Genomic DNA, 17,491 nt, shown 5'->3' on the forward strand with positions numbered 1-17,491 from the left:
CGGAGTGGCTTTTATGATATCAATTAATCTTTTATTGTTTGTAATTTGATACGTTCGCCAAATATGTATCTGAATGTGCGTGGGTGTTAGAGGTGGGTGTCATTTTACTGCAATCGATGATCAGTAAAAAAAAAAAGCAATGATAACGATGATAACTTTCTTTCTCGGCTATCTAACATTGATGTATTACCAAAGACATATATTACTTTATGATAACAATCCAGTAAAACCGATGTGTGTGTGTGTGTGTGACACACATTGTTCATCTGTGGAAGCCGTTTGCACAACAGACACACTGAGAACAAAATGACCAAACAAGACATCTGACTTATTTCACAAGGAGCCGTTGCACCATCTTATTACTTTTTCTTTATTTTCCCTCTCCTCGTTTCGTCCCGTTACCAAACAGCGACTTGCGTCCTCGCTCCGAGGTCCTGCAGATGTCTGCGTGAACAATGACCAGTTGTGTTCCGCCGTGTGTTCTTTCTTCTTCTTTTTCTTGAACCAGGAAGAGACGTGAGAGAGAGAAGAAGAGCATGTGACCAAGAGTGATGGTGAGCTACAGAGACATGGACTGAGATACAAGGCCCGTCTTTGTCTGGGAGCTAATGGCACAATAAACCACATCCACATGGAGGCCCGTGAGGAATCCGGGCTCTGGCGGGATGACGTGTCCCGAAGCACGTCAGTCCACGGGACGCCCTCCCACACCTGCGTTATGTGTTCGTATGGATCCTCGCTAGAGTGGGCGGACCGAGGCGGGCAGCCCTGCTCCTATAAAGACTTTCATCTCAACATATTTATGGAAAACGACTCCTTTCCTGATCCCATCCGGCGACCCGAACTTCCGATATGGCCGACTGTGTTTTCTGGCCGATACGTGACTATCCCCCGCCTGGAACGAGAAGTCGAATTTCGGTTTATTTGTCACGTACCTCGCGTAATTTAGTTACGGCACTATTCTAACCCAGTCGATGATCTTTTCCTGAACCTAACTGACCGCGCCGAGCATGAATTGACGAGCGTTGCTGGACTTTCGTAGGAAATAAATCCAGAGTACCAATCGTTGAACTCTTCCATCATTTCAGGCCGAGGGTGAAGGGACAGAAAGGTCACGGCCTCCAGACAGAAGTTACTTCACCATGTCTCTCCGAGTCACACATTCCTCCTCAAGTACAACACTATGAGTGTGGATTATGTTTATTGCGTATGTGTGTGTGGTTTTGTTCTGTCGGACCAGAATTCAGCCGGTGTGCCCCCCAGTGATGTTTGTCCAGTGTGGCTTTGACCTCTGACCCTGTTAGGAAATGTCTTTCTTCTTCTTCTTCTTCTTTTTCTTCTTCCTTCTGATACCCGATCCCCAAAACAATCTCTGGAATGTCTGCTCACCAGTCTCTCAGGTCTCAACTCACCTGAGGCCCGTTGTCCGCCGCTTTGTGACAAACCGGATCGGACTGGATGAGAATCCAGGTTCAGTGGCATTCAGTGTGTGTGTGTGTGTGTGTGTGTGTGTGTGTGAGAGAGCCAGCAGTCACTGCATGCAGGTCACAGCATTATGTACGCATGTGGACGGAACACGACGTAACGCTCCAGCAGTCTGCTGTTCTTTTTGTTTTTGTTTATTTTTGCGGGCGCACGCGTTGCAAACAACCGCCTTTGAATCCTCGCATTTATTTCGTAAGCCTTGTCTCTTGTGAAGGCCGCTGTGGATTAGATTGCTCTATTATGTGTCCTCAGTCCCACACAAAAGGTTCTTTTTGGGTGAACAGGGTTCATGACAACAAATAAAGAGGGGCCTATAGTTTACATGAGTACGTGATCTATATTTATATAACACTAACTCAGTCCTGTCTATCCATAGGACAACATGAAATGCGAGAGCATGTTCGCTGGTTCCATGTGTAAACATCATGCGATGGTTAAGCCCACGATCAAATGCAAACACGAGTCGAGGTGTCATCGTGGTGTCATCGAGGTGTCATCGAGGTGTCATTGAGGGCAGGAGCGCCTAAACAACTTGGACTTCGACAAAAGGAACGGTTACATTCGTGAAGCGCTTCCGTGGTTTGAGATTATTCTTTAAATTCTACGCTTTTAAGCTCCTCTGACAAGCACCCTCTCTAACCCAAAAGCCTTTTAGGAGTTGGGGCGTTGCTCAGTCGTTTGACACTTTAAAACCTGAATGATTTAACTTCCTTGCTGTCTGCCAGTGTGAAAAGTGTGCCCCCCCCCCACACTGCCCCGAATGCGGGCTTATAATGGAAAGCTGTAGTCACCCACCCATTGATGCAGTCAGCTGCTGCTGGGGGCCCCAAAACAACTCACATTCCATCCTGAGGAGAAAATAAAGATCCCCCCCATCATCCTCTCTCTCTCTCTCTCCCTCTCTCTATCTCTCCTGTACCAGACACGAAATAGCACCCTTGTTTTTTTGCCTCCTTAAAAGCTGGTCCTCGCTTTTTGCTACACAGAGAAACGCCAGTATGTGGCGTTGCATTAGCAGTGATGAAAACAGAAGAAGGAAAAAAACGGCGGTCGCTCCAGAGAGAGGTCCCTCCAGAGAGAGGTCGCCTCAGAGAGAGGTCGCTCCAGAGAGAGGTCCTTCCAGAGAGAGGTCGCCTCAGAGAGAGGTCGCTCCAGAGAGAGGTCGCTCCAGAGAGAGGTCCCTGCAGAGAGAGGTAGCTCCAGAGAGAGGTCGCTCCAGAGAGAGGTCCCTCCAGAGAGAGGTCGCTCCAGAGAGAGGTCCCTCCAGAGAGAGGTCCCTGCAGAGAGAGGTCGCTCCAGAGAGAGGTCCCTGCAGAGAGAGGTCCCTCCAGAGAGAGGTCGCTCCAGAGAGAGGTCCCTTCAGAGAGAGGTCGCTCCAGAGAGAGGTCCCTCCAGAGAGAGGTCCCTGCAGAGAGAGGTCCCTCCAGAGAGAGGTCGCTCCAGAGAGAGGTCGCTCCAGAGAGAGGTCCCTCCAGAGAGAGGTCGCTCCAGAGAGAGGTCCCTCCAGAGAGAGGTCCCTGCAGAGAGAGGTCGCCCCAGAGAGTGGTCGCCTCAGAGAGAGATCGCCCCAGAGAGAGGTCGCTCCAGAGAGAGGTCGCTCCAGAGAGAGGTCCCTCCAGAGAGAGGTCGCTCCAGAGAGAGGTCGCTCCAGAGAGAGGTCCCTCCAGAGAGAGGTCCCTCCAGAGAGAGGTAGCTCCAGAGAGAGGTCGCTCCAGAGAGAGGTCGCACCAGAGAGGGGTCGCTCCAGAGAGAGGTCCCTCCAGAGAGAGGTCGCTCCAGAGAGAGGTCCCTCCAGAGAGAGGTCGCTCCAGAGAGAGGTCCCTCCAGAGAGAGGTCGCCTCAGAGACGCGACATTCCTGCACTCGGGCTGCCGAGGCAGCCGGGCCACGTGACTGCGGTTCAGCGTGCTGGTCTGTGATCTCACAGGCGGCTGTATATGGTCAGGATTCCTGGAGTGGAGAGGAGCTTTCCTCACAAGTCAGCGAGGGAAAAAAAAGGAGGAAGGGAGGAGGGGAGAGGAGGATAAGGGGGGGGGGGGGGTCGCCAAGAGACCGAGCCTTGTTAGGAGGGCCAAACCTGAATTTTAGGGCATGTCCTCCTTTTGCCTCTCCCCCACTGAACCCCTTCACCCCTCTGTTACCCCACAGCCTCGTCCGGCCTCAGCTGCTTTGCTGAGGCTCGCGAGTTCACCCGAGGCTTCGCTGCTTGTGGAAGGCGGGCGGGGCCCGTGGGCGGAGCTGACCTACATTTTGCGCTCTGCTTTTTCCTGTGTGCGGATTCCCACAAAGGCCTGATTAACTAATAACCTGTCTGGAATATGGCCGTGAGACTAAACCTTGACAAAGCTTTGCAGCACGCAACAGCATTTATTTATTTTTTAAATGTTTTTTTTTTAATTGGTAAAAGCAACACAAAGCACGGGCTGAGTTAACAGATTGATGACAGCATGATGTGAGAGGAGGAAGAAAGAAAGGTTGTGATTAGGGAGGGATTGCGTGACCTCCCATGCATGTTACACCCTGCTGTCGAAGCTCACAGGTGGAAAGAAGCAGACAGTGACGGCACGCATGGCTCAGGAGACGTCGTAATCATTAAACCCCGACATGTTTACACAGGCAATTAGCATTTTTTTTCACTTTCAAGGAATTACTCCAGTTAAGCAATGCCTTCTGGTAGCATCCCTCAGTCAGCCCTTTTGATTATGATTAAAGCTGTGCCGTCACTTCCTGCTCTTACCCCGGCATCCACCGCGTCGAGGCTCTGGGGGTACGTTTTATTTACATTTATCCTGATTGATGTTTAGAAAGTTTGGATAGTAGGAAAAGCAAATGAAATATGACTTTTAAAATGGCTCCCACCAACATTTGAGGTGGTTTGAAATGGGGGGGGGGGGGGCATTGTCCCTCATATTCTTTGTCCATCCATTCCACACGGGTTGGCTGACAGAGAAAGATAAATGGGAATAACTCGTAAAATGTCTCTTTTTCGTTGGTGTTCCATTCAACTGTACTGAGCCTCAATGTGTTTGGAACAAGGCCGTCATGGCGAAAGCGAAAGGGGCGGTGAAGGCCTCTGATCTGCTTTTATCACTGTTCACTTTTAGCCCTTTTTTGCCGACGTCATCCGTTCCGTTGCCATGGAAAATAATCATGGAGTTCAACACAAACGTTTCACAAACAGACGCACGTTCATTTGCGGCGTGTAAATGTGGGCCGTGTTATTTACTTTTGCCTCCTACAATGAAAAAAATCAAGATCAAGTTTGAACTGATCTCGAGGATTCGCTTCTCTAATGAATGTCAAGGCGACACACATTCACTTGTGGCTTTTTGTTTCCTCGTTCCTGCCACTGCCTGTAAACACACACACACACACACACACACACACACACACACACACACACTAGCAACACCTGCGAATGTGAATTTCCACAAGGTCACTCAGGCTGGAGCCCGTCCAAAGTCCACAGTGAGCATAACACGCGGCCATTTCTGTGGAGAAAAACACTCTTGTTGTTTGGTGACGAAGACGAGGCCTCAAAACGTCAATGGATTTTGAGCTTTTGACTTTGGGGCTTCGTTACATGCGGTCCCAGAAATATCCGAAAAAAACCCAAAAAGGTTTAAGAATGTCTTGTGTATTTTTTTTCTGAGACGCGTCGGATGAGGAATTGAAAACAAAAAACAGAGGCAAGGCAAGTGAGGGTAAACGAACACGCGCACACACACACACACACACACACACACACACACACACATACACACACACCGTACAGCGCCCCCCTGACTGAGCCCTCTGAAATCCAAACAAACATTCCACATTCTCTCTGTCCAGATCCCACAGAAACACAGGCAGCTGTATGTGCTCCTCAAGTTATAACTCCAGGCAGCAGGTTGCCTAATGTTGTGTAATCTCCCCTCCCCCTATCCCTCCCCCTGCTTTCCAACCGACACAACCACACTGCTGTCCTGAGATGTGCCCTCTGTGAAATCAGTGCTTTCCAAGTACACAACAAACCCCTAAATAACTACGACAGAAGTCGCGATATTCTTTGCGTTGAGGCTTATCGTCACATTATATAAAGATATAAACACATTCCTTTTACGGTTACTTAATCGCTCTTTGTTCCGTATGGAAAACCATTAAAAGATAATACTAATAAACAGCCCAGACTGTTCCTCTCAAAATTCAGCAGGAATTGGAGCCTTGCATGTACACCCTGGACCCTTATTCAAGTCCTTGTGTGAGAAGGTAAACTACTCATCATTTAGGTGCCAGACTATTTGTTGGCAGCATCTGTGCTCAACAATGTTGATCCGCTGCTGGCAAACAACATGCTTGCCATGCTTTGATTTATTGTTTGTGTGTTAAGGATGTTTTCCAGATGACTTTGATATTTTACATTTTTTACATTACATGTCATGTAGCTGACGCTTTTATCCAAAACGACTTACAATCATGTTATATTCATACACCGTAGACACAGCTACAGGGAACAATTCAGGGTTAAGTGTCTTGCTCAAGGAGACATGGACTAGGGCGGGGATTGAACCGCCAACCCCCTGATTGTAAGACGGACCTGATAACCACTGACCCACATGCCCATTTCTCGAGCATGGTGAGTATTGTGCAATGGACCCCTTTCGAAACATCTGATCTTTCCCAGGTGGCAAGAAGTCACCTTCTCAGGTAGAGACCTGAGAAGGTGACTTCTTGCTGGGCAGTGTGTGGAGGTCGGGGGTCTGTGGGGTCTGTGGGTGCTCGGGTGGGTCTGTGGGTCTGTGGGGTCTGTGGGTGCTCAAGTGGGGCTGTGGGGTCTGTGGGTGCTTGGGTGGGGCTGTGGGCAGGGCGGTGCGATGAATGCACAAACAACTGAATTTGTGGTATTTGTGTCACTCCCCCTCTCTCTTACATCACTTCTGTGAGTTAAGACACTGTTTGGCAGGAGAAGTGCCGGAGGGGCTGAGCTGCTGCTGTGTGTGTGTGTGTGTGCGCGTGTGTTTGTGTGTCTGTGTGTCTGTTCGTGTGTGTCTGTGCATGTGTGTGTGTGTGTGTGTGTGTGTGTCTGTGTGTGTGATTGTGGGGGGCTGTAGTGGGGTGGTATTCTGAGCTGATTTTTATCCCTGCCAGGAGAATATTGCGATCACTTGCGCATGTGTGTGTGCGTGTGTGTGTCTATACACCTCTGTCCATTGCTCATGGACCTCTCGTGGTTGCCGCAATGCACACTTACTCAAAACATCGATTGCCTGTTTTATACTGCCTGCTGACTCCTCAGCGACTCCTCACCAACTCTTCAACTCCTCAGCGACTCCTCAGCGACTCCTCAGCGACTTCTCAGCTCCTCAGCGACTCCTCAACTCCTCAGCGACTCCATAGCGACTCCTCACCAACTCCTCAACGACTCCTCAGCGACTCCTCACCAACTCCTCAACTCCTCAGCGACTCCTCAGCAACTCCTCATCAACTCCTCACCGACTCCTCAACTCCTCAGCGACTCCTCAGCGACTCCTCAGCGACTCCTCACTGACTCCTCAACTCCTCAGCGACTCCTCACCGACTCCTCACCAACTTCTCAGCTCCTCAGCGACTCCTCAGCGACTCCTCAACTCCTCAGCGACTCCTCAGCGACTCCTCAATGACTCAACAGCTTGTTGAGTTTAATTTAGTTTTTGAGCTTGACGAGAGGTCATGTGCCATCTTGAACGACAACAATACGCCCGGCTGAACACGGCTGAACATGTGTGCCGGTCTCTTTTGGTTACCTATGCCTTTTGGTTTCCCCAGGTAACCCGTGTGTAACCCATAACTACGCTATTAATCCAGGGGTAATCTCCTCAAGCAAAGTGAAAGTGTCCATAAAGGGCTCAAAATGTCCGCCCAGAGAATTTGGGGATTTACTGAGTGCACATTTCTCGTTCTGTTTGTTTGGTTTTCGTTAGCTGATTGGCCCGACAGGAAGGAAGCTCACAGGGCGAATCACACTTATTCTTTGTGTTCACTACCTGCAGGGTTTCCCCCGTTTCTCCTCGCTCTATTTATCATTGGAATTCATCATTGATTTTTTTCACTAACTTGTTTGTCAAAAGAAAAAAAAGTCTGTGACATTCCTGTGATTCTGTTTAAGTCGACTCGCACTTTAGAGAAACCGGAGAGACGGCAGGTCAACAAGTTCTGTGTGTGTGAGTGTGCGTGTGTGTGTGTGTGTGTGTGTGTGTGTGTGTGTGTGTGACCTAGAAAGTATGGTGAATACAGTGGAGGCAGTGGGGGCTGCAGTGGGCCCAAAGCTAAATCGGGGCCAGGACGCTCCCTGTTCCAGCTCTGTTCGCTCCGCCAGCCGCCTCAGACCAGTTTGAATGTGTGTGTGTGAACAACTGTGTGGAGCATTCAATGTGTCACACACCCCATCGTCCTCTGTGAGCCTTCAACTCTTCTCGTGCCCATTTGCCTGACCTCTCTTCTCAACACACTAGTTTCTCATCATTTCTCATTGTTCATCGCACCTCTAACTTTGCTTCACACTTCCCTCACGTGTTTCAGCTCTTCGTTGTTGCTCCCTCTCACTGTCGATGTGTGCCGAGCCTCGAGCTACGAGCTAGTTATGTAAGAAGATAAATGTTTTTTTCATCTTGACTTCTTCATATGCTTGTTATTTCTTTGACTGGCTTCAGGCACTGGAGTACTTTTCCAAGAATGCGCACTCTTTTTGTTGTTGTTGTTTCTTTTTAAAAGAAACACTCGTGTTTTTGTTCTGTTTATGTCGTGACAATTCCTTGGACGTCCTGTAAGGAGAAGCTCCAGTGTCAGTGGACTGATGCCTTCAGGGGTGGTGAATGTCTCTGGAAACGGCCCGGACTTCTACAGTGTCATCTTGGACACTAACCAGATCTCTGTAGTCCTGTTGCCTCTACTGCTCTGCTCTCTAATCCTTCTCTCAATCCCCATCACCCTCCCTTCCTCTCCTGCCCCCCTCCCTCCCTTCCCCTGCAAAGGGGCTTCCAGGAAACACGAGAGCCCCGTTTCTGCTCTGTTTGCCGAGAGCGTCTCTGCTGCCAAACAAGGGCGACGCCAATGGACCCGCAACCTACCATCGATCCACCCTGCAGCCCATTTTCGCTTCTCCTTCTCTCCTCCTTCCTCCCTCCCTCTCTTCTCGCGCACACTGACCTACTTTCCTCCTTCCTGACCTGTTTACGCGAGCTCCGGCACAGCAGTCAGATCAGGGAAATGCTGCTCGCCGTTCCTCGCAGGTAGTGTCACCTTGGCACGATCCCACGGGTGCTGCGAGAAGGGTGCCCACTCTCAGGAATTTCATGTTTACCGAGCAACAAATCGTACGAAATGTGTTTTTTTTCCTTTGCTATACTGGATGTATGTGTGTGTGTGTGTGTGTGTGTGTGTGAGGGAATGTGCATTGGTATGTGTGTGTGTGTGTATGTGTGACTGAGAACATTGTGAAGGGCATTGATGCGTCAGCCTCAAAGAGGTGCTTTGTTTGCAAGCTTAGATCAAGTTAGTGCACTGGGTTAACTTCCCTCCTTCCTCCCCCCTCCTTCCTCCCCCATCCCCCTCTTTCACCGCTCCTCCCTTTGCCCTTTATCTCCTTATGTACATGACCCCCGTTTTTGGTTTACAGGAGGGCAAGACAAAAAGAGAAAAGGGATTATAAAATAGACGGGATGTGCCCATTGCAGGGACACCAGTACAATTTCACACGATAGAAGACAAGATATTAGCTGATTATTGAATGTTGACTTCATATACAAGCTGTATAGTCTACCAAAACATATTGTACCATATAGTGAGTCTGGACTTTGACAACTCAGCAGGCTTTCCTGTGTCAGGACAAAGAATGCAGTGGGCCTCGGCCAGGAGGTTGGCAGGACAGTCAGAGGCTCAGACCGGCTCTGTCCTGGCTTTGTGCCAGGCATGATGCAGAGCTAACTCTCCTAGATATATGGGCCTGGTAATATATTGATATTATATCAATCCCGTGGCATGAGACTAGATATCGACTTACATTTGGGATCTCTTTAGGTTGGCGAGGGGTTGTCTTTTCCTGGTTTTAAAGGCTACATTACAGTAAAGTCATGTTCTGAACTCACAAGACTGTTCTCGCGGTTCTATTAGTTGATGTACTTAGTTGTTATATCCACATTACTAGTGACTATTTATCCGCCCTGCAATATAGTCGCAATTTCGGCATCGAGGTATATCGTGATGTTTGGTCTTCTCCACACAGCCTTACTGCCCCACTCTTCGGTCTTTATATAGGCTGCTTAGTTTGAAACATGGCCCAGTTTTGTGCTGCTCCTCGGCTATAAATATTCTGGATTTTGGAGGGAGGGTTTGGGGACATGCTTGTTTAAGTTGTCAGGAAGAAAAGTGATCCTTTGTCTTTGCAGGCCAGTGTCTCACTGCTGGCTTTTAGGATAACGCGAGTGCACCATTTGCTGGTCCTTTCATGCGGTCGGCTCCCGTCAGTCCGTAGAATTAGGCCAGTGTTACATCAGACGGGCTTACCAGGGAGTCTGCTGTCCCCACCGGGCAAAGTGTGTCATTGCAAGGCTCCTCTCGTGAAGATTAGCCTCCAATACCGAAAGAAAGAGCGAGTTGCCCCACGGGGAACGGTAAGCTCTGTGCAATGAAAACAGGTTGTTTTCTCCGAGGGTTTGCCTTTGTCTAAATGTTTTGTTTTTGAGAAAATAAAAAAAATGAGAGAAATAGACGTCCTTGCAGAAGCCATATCCTCATAGAATAAAGAATCTTTCTAAATGTCCTCAAGGACTATACAATTAAGATTACAACCAAGGGCGGTTATAATGCGGTTGTAGCCCTAATGTATTCTGTCTGGGTACTGATGGTGATTCATTCTCTGAAGTCAATCAGTGACTAATCAGTAACGTATTACCTAACCGGTGGTTCTGGCACAAAGGTTACGGAGCCCGATGACGAGTCGATACGATGACAAGTCGGTACAATGACAAGTCGGTACGAGTCAGGCAGCCAGTTCGCCAGTGTTGCCCACGGACTGGGATCGCTGTGTTGACAGTTGCTGCTCTCGGCCAGACGGCTGCTTTGCAGGCTGTAAAAGTCAGTGGATGATTTGGCTGTAAGTGTGTGTCACATCCTAACAGGTGTGATTGTGTTAAACCCCACTGAAAGAACAGGAGAGAAACAGGACATGTTCACGGTATGTTGACAGCGTCAACATTCTTTTTTAATTTATTTTCTTTTGTCAATCTTGAAATGCTCCCATCTTCCACAATGAACATTAGTGTCTTTACATACATATTTATGTAAAAAAGAAGCAATGGTAATGACCAACCAGACCAACCACCACCCATCTCTAAACACCACACTATCTTTGCCTGTTTTTCTTTTTCTTTATTTTTTTTTTCTCCTCGTCTTTTTCATAAAACCATCAGCAAAACCACAAACATTACTGATTTATACACACTGAAAAAAAGTGTCGGGGGAGGGGAATGAGGCAAAATACATGTCATCACAGTCAATATGAGAAAAGACACAGTATAGAGAAAACAGAACAACACCTTGACGATAAAAAAAGATGATATAAAACCAATGAAATAAACATTACAGTGTTGTTCAGGGGGTGGAGTGGGGGGGACTTTACATTTATACACAAATACCCATAAAGCCAAACGTGGTACATAGACTTTTGCTAAACTTGGTTCCAGTGCGAGCAATTCATTGTGGTAGACGAGCTCCCACCAGAGAGGGATGAATGACGCCTGAAATGATTAATGGAGGCACGCGGGACACATGGGAGGCCATTTATTTCATTAATTTAAACTCAGATTGTTGCTGGGCAATTTTAGGGGACGCTTGCACAATTTAGGGGATTAGAGCATTTGGGGTTTGCAGTAGCTTTAGTTCCACTCGTCTATCTGGGGAGCCAATGCAAACCTTGAGGGTCACGAATTGGTCCCGCGACAAAACCTTGTTTCATTTCAATTAATGGGCAGTAACTCTCCTTAGTTCTTTACAGAAGTGGAACTCGTTCACATTTAAATGATTGGGACCATAACTCCTCCTGCGTTCGCCCCCCCAAGCATCCCATACCTCCATTACAGTTCAAGCTCAAGGCCGCCGGATGTATCTTAAAAAGGTCTGTACACATTCTCCGTCTATGTTCCTACAGTGATAGGCGCGTGGAGAAGAGGAAATAAATACATTGGGCCAGTGAATGGTAACGACAACAAGATATGGTTGATAAAGCTCAAATAAAGTAAAAGGCTTGTAGCCTGCAGCTGGTGAGTTCCACCGAATATTTAAAGGCTGGTTAAAGGTTAAGTAATCCAAACATCCTAATGAGGCCTCAGGAAACAACGTGTTCTCCATTCAGTGCTGTTGGTGCCCCAAACCGGACGGCCATTTCTGTGTAAACGGGGCATTAACAAATGATTAATGCTAAAGCTTAACAATCAAGAGAGAGCTGTTTGTTCTTAATTCGAATGGGTCCTATAGCAACAGTGGACAACGTGGCTGTACAGTAATTGTGAATCATAATAGGATGGTCACTTTCAAAACCCTCTTTCACCATTCCGGGCGTGTCGCATTTTCGTTGAATTTTGTATTCAAATTTCTTTGTAAAATATATATTTATAGTAGATACATATATTCATATATCACAGTAATATACAAACCAAGTGCTTAAAAAATAAAGGTGACTGCGATCTTTCGTGAAATAATGGAGATGGTTGGGGAGAGTAAGGGTTGGTAGAGGTAGGGTCTGGGAAGAGGTATGGAACTTGATGTTTGTAGTGTTGGTGCTTCTTTGGTCGAGGGAAAGTCCCCAGTATACGTTTGCATTAGATTAAGGCAGATAAACCATACATGTGTATGTTTGTCTACAGTCAGATATGTACCAAATTTATAGCACTGATAAAGCTCAAAACTTGTCCTTGTCCTACATTCTTGTTTGTGATCTAAATGTAAAGAAAAAGCAGGTAGTTCCATTCCTCCTCTCATCACATAAAAAAAAAGTGCTTCTGTAAGTATGGAGAGGATGTAAGAAATGACAAATCTGTACAATATATACAAATATGATACAGCCCTACAAGATGTCCAGCCTTTCTGGTGATGTTGGGGATAAGGAAGTAGAGAGGTCCCTAGGGCTTGAGGAGGGAGTTTGATTAGAGGGAAAAAGGCATGGTGGCAGGGTAGTTCTTAGAGGAGACATGTATGTCACCTAATCTCGCCTCTTGTTTCGTCGTCCCCCTGTCTCCTTTTTTCCACTCTCCGTCCTGCCCCCCTCCCCTGAGGCCGCCAGTTTGAAGCCTCCGGTCGGGCTCTCTCGCATGACGTTCTGCTGCGGCATGAGGGACAAGTAAGGGTGCTGGGGCAGGGGAGGCGGCGTGGCAGACGGAGGCGTCATTGGGGATTCCTGGCCGGAGCTCATGGCCCGGTGTTTGAGTCTGAGTTTGTGGGGCAACGCCGTGCCCTTCACCTCCCCCTGGGGATCCCGGCCCTGGGCCTGAGAGCAGCCCTGGGAGGAAGGCAGAGGCGAGGCAGGATGGTGGAGGCTGGTGACATGTTGGCTGTGGTAGCTGCCCAAATCTGAGCAAGATGAGGAAGGGGACTCATCATCGTCCGTGGATGCGTCTTTATCGGAGCTACGGTGATCTCCGTCGCTGGATGACGTGTCCTTGCTCGAAGGGTTTGATTGGCCTCGGTAGTCAGCCTCACTTCCGTGCCCGCCCTCGTAGGTGAGCACAGGTGGCTCCTCGTCTTGGGCACAGAGGTATGAATGATGGGGCTGCTGATGAGGGTGGTACAGGTAAGAGTGGTTGACCCCCTCCACTTGTTGGTGGAGGATCTCTGCACACGGATCTCTCTCCTGCTGGTCCTGCTCCTGCTCCAGGTGCTGCTGGGGAGGTTGGCCAACTATGTACCCCTGTCTCTCTCCAGCCTCATTATGGCTGTCTGAGAGCTCATATGGAGGGGAGTCTAATGTCTTCCTCTCCAGCTGCTTCGTCACCTCAGCCAGTGTCTCTGTGGAGCTCTTTGTGATAGACGGGGGCAGCCGGCTGACGCAGGTCTGGCCGCTGCCGCCACTCTGCTTCTGGGCTGCCGGCACATTGATGTCCTGGTGCCTCGTCAGGGCGTCCACAGGGTAGGAGGCGCTGCTGGAGCCATACAGAATGACGCTCCTCTGGGCAGCAGGTGGGTTGGGGGCAGGCTGGCTGACGGCGTTGTTAGCGGTCACAGGCTCCTGGTGGGGCTGTTGTTGTTGTTGATGGTGCTGCTGCTGCTGCTGTTGGCTGTGATATGCGGCCTCCAGCTCCTGAGAATGCTGCTGGATCTGGTGGTGAGTGGGCACCGCGGGCAGACCACGGTGGATGTTGAACATGATCTGGGTGGTGGTGCCACTGGCAATGTCCATCTCTAGCTGGTCACCCTCCTGTTTGATCTCGAAAGGAAGCGGCTCAGGGCTGTCCCTGGAGGAGCCGTCGGACATGTCCGACAAGGAGCCGCGTGGGGAGTATTTCACCATCTGCCTGTGGCCCTCACTGTGTCCAGACTGCTCGGTTTCTGAGGAATCGGAGTTCATCATCACCTGAGAACCGCTGGAGTAACCGCTGGAGTAGTACTGGGTCGAGGAGGAGGATGAGGAGGAGCCTCCATTTCCCGCGTTGCTACTTGCGCCCATCTGCTGGCTCTTTTCAATGTAGGAGGCGGTGCTTATGAGGCCAAAGCGCAGCTTCAGCTGGAGCAGCTCTGTCTTGAGCCTCACATTCTCATCATTCAGTGCCATGACGCGGTTCTCCAAGACCATATCGTTGAGACGTCGCTTCTCCCGGGAGCGCTTGGCGGCCTCATTGTTTTTGCGGCGCTTCTCCCAGTAGCAGGCGTCCTTCTTCTCATCCGAAATGAACTCACGCTTTCGCCTGCAGCTCATGCTGGGTTTGCCCTTGGCCGGGCGGCCTAGGCGATTCGGACTCCCTTCGGCGGAAGGAAGAGACTCTTCATAACTGCTGAAGGTCTCACTGCAGTTATTGTCCGCTGAGTTTTTGTCTAATGTTTTGAGAGCTGATGTCAGATTTTCCATGTTTGTCGCGAGGCAGCCAGTTTGAAATGTTTTTGTTGTTGAAGAAAGAACTGGGTCAAGGGGAGGAGGAGGCGGTGCCAAAAAACAACCTTGAAGGATCTCTCGCAAAGTTCTTGTTCTGCTTATTGCAGTTTCAGTGTAATTGTGACAGGAGCGGACTCAAGTGTCCAAATTTGCCAAAAAGATGTAGAACAGCTGGAGCTCAGAAGTAACCCTCATTTATTCATTTGAAGGGGCTTTGTGGTTCAGTGTCCAGACTCGTCACAGACCCTCAGTGGATCAGATCAGTCTTAGAAAAGCACAAATGTCCTCTTTTTCCTCTGGCTTTTCCGCCGTTGGTTGTCGAAGCTAAGCTGTGTCCTAGATCTCCACGCACACTGCAGGATGTAGGTCGGCCCGTCTACCTCAGTGTGTCAGTCTCTCCGGGAGCTTCGTTCTCACTCTGTCCTTCTGTCTCTCTTAAGTTGACTGCAAGATGAAAGGCTGCAGAGATGGAGAAAAAAACCCAGAGAAACGGGGACGTTAATCCATGTGGACTGCTAGTGCCCCATTATGCATTCACATAGCAGCCAGAGAATGATTTATTCTACGGCATTTTTGTTGTTGTTATTCTTTAAAGCATGCACCGTGATCAAAGACACATCCCTACAACAGCTCTCCTGTGCTGTTTTGGCATGTCTGGCTTTAAACCGTTGTGGCAACTAATGAATGGCCGCCAGACCTCCCCGTCTGACCTTTTTGACCCCGCTATTGATCTGCTCCGTCTGATGACCCCTGACATTTAGCCCGGGCATGTAGATGTTGACTTTTGTGACGTATCGAGGGCATTGAATACGTTTTAGAACATTTCACACACAAAAAACGACACAAGGGTTCTGCTTTTCCACTGACACACCCCAATCCACAAACACTGCAGAAGCGCCCCTCCTCCCCCACCCAATGCATTTTCGTCCGCAGAGGAATGTGACAGCATTCTTCCCCAGAACAACTCCAATGCCAAATGATTGATGCGGAGTGAGCAGATAAGGCAGACAAAGGCAGCAAGCCGGCTCAGGTCAAGGTTGAAGAGGCCGAGACCGGGATAGAGATTCGGAGGCCGCTGGGAGGTGGGGCCCCCGACAAATATAGGTCAAGACCTCCTGGAAGGAAAGGGTGGGGGTGGGGGGCGAGACACAGGCAGGAACAACACATCCTGTTAACGTTTTAGGGTAAAACACAAGGGTGGTCGGAAGTCTCATAATAACTATGGAGGCGGGCTCCTCAGTGCTCGGACGAGCCCTCTGTAATGAGCCGAACAGGTGCCCCCTCCAGACACTACCCAGTACGATGTGGTAATAAGGGCATAACACCAGTTACTAAACTGGACTCAACTGACGTATTGGTGTTCTACATATAAATGCAGCCGTAGTACCAAAGCCACAGTAGATCCCATCTTGTTTTGTTTACCAGCTGCAGTGTACGTGCAACTGCACTCCTGCATAAGTGCTATTACGCTGTCTGAATCTGTAATCTCATAATCTGGCATGGTGTTTGTGGTGCTTATACTCTTCCCAGGATCTGACACCATTACGTAACTGCAGGCGTATCCATGGCAATGAATAGGAATTAGAGCCCCAATTCTTGGGGTGGGGTGGGACTGTATTGTACCTCTATAATGCAGCCCCTTCTCCAAAGAATCATATCTATGAATATACATTATACCCCTAAAATATTAATCTGAAAAGGATTTTTTTTGTTTGCTTGGCCAAAAAGTTCAAGGTTATCCTCCCGAGCCTTCGACGCGTGGCTGCTGAGCCCAAAAGAGACAGCATAAGACTCCAGTGGGACTCTCAGCGAGTGTCCCACTGACCCAGAAACTGGGGACCGACTGCAATCTGTTAACACAAATCTGCTGCACCGGCCCGTCTGGATTATACGGGTCTCAGCCAAATTGCGGAGAGGTGAGGCTGGGCGAGAGACGAGGGAGAGAAAAAAAGAAAAGAAAAGAGAAACAAATAATTAAAGGAGACGATAAAAGAAACATAGAGGTAGTGAGCATTAGAGCATTGTCCTAATATAGACGGAGGTGAGAACATGTGAAGCGGAGACAAAGACCGAGAACCAATGAGGGAGAATTCAAACAAAGAGAGGGGTGGTGAATAGATGATACTGTAGCTGGATTGGAGGGGGGAGAGAACCAGAGGGAATTGCGACAATGTTGCATCAATAGAAGGGATGTGTCACCCATAGCAACAAAAAAAGGGGAGAACAGAAAGGGCAGCCAATCATATCGGACTCTCTCGGCGAGGGGGTGGGGGGACTTGGTCGACGTCACCAAGCAGCGTCCACAGCCAGATACAATCAGGATGAGCGTGGCACATGAATGAACCCGGGTGTTTTAATGAAGTCACGGTGGTGGCTGTGGTGTTGGTGGCGGGCTCTGTTAACGTGCGTGCACTGCGCAGAATTCCACCACGTGAATGAGCGTAAATCAAACCGAACTGCATCGCGCGCAGCTCTCCTTCGCGGCCCGTTCATTCACCCTCTTTGTCGCCGAAATTACAACGGCCGTGGGTGGGGGTGTAGAGCAGGAACATGGCGAGTAAATCCCATGTTCAGGCAGGTTAAAAATGCAGCTTTGCGTGCGCATGCAAACGGACGCGAGCCTCCAGCTCCAAACACACCACCACCCCGCCGAAGTGAGCGTGACCCAGAGTGACCCACACCACTCCTCAGCTCAGAAGTTCCGTGACCTCGATTCACTCTTTTTCCGATCCACGGTGTGCCCTTCACGTGTCATCGCTCGCTCTTCTGTGGCACTTGTGGAATGAGAGCGCAGTGAGACACCCCAGCAGGGAGCAGAGGGCAGCAAGAGCCTCAATGTGGCGATGGGCTCTGAAATGGTGGACTGAGTTCAACCCCTAACTGGCACGTGTTTGTGTGGGAGCGTTTC

At 49.2% G+C, this 17,491-nt stretch overlaps 1 protein-coding gene across 5 annotated transcripts in view; it reads right to left on the reverse strand.

Moving 5' to 3' along the window:
- Positions 1-10,671: 10,671 nt before the first annotated feature.
- Positions 10,672-17,491, reverse strand: part of LOC117735607 (nuclear factor interleukin-3-regulated protein-like) — a 29,511-nt gene continuing 22,691 nt past the window's right edge. For all 5 annotated transcript variants that reach the window (XM_034540319.1, XM_034540323.1, XM_034540322.1 and 2 more), the window contains exon 2: positions 10,672-15,042. In XM_034540319.1, coding sequence (XP_034396210.1) covers positions 12,700-14,559 — 1,860 coding nt within the window. In that variant the 5' untranslated portion in view covers positions 14,560-15,042 and the 3' untranslated portion in view covers positions 10,672-12,699. The remainder of the gene's footprint in view (positions 15,043-17,491) is intronic.

Source organism: Cyclopterus lumpus, chromosome 8 (assembly GCF_009769545.1).
Source record: "Cyclopterus lumpus isolate fCycLum1 chromosome 8, fCycLum1.pri, whole genome shotgun sequence".
In the NCBI taxonomy this organism is placed as follows: Eukaryota; Metazoa; Chordata; class Actinopteri; order Perciformes; family Cyclopteridae; genus Cyclopterus; species Cyclopterus lumpus.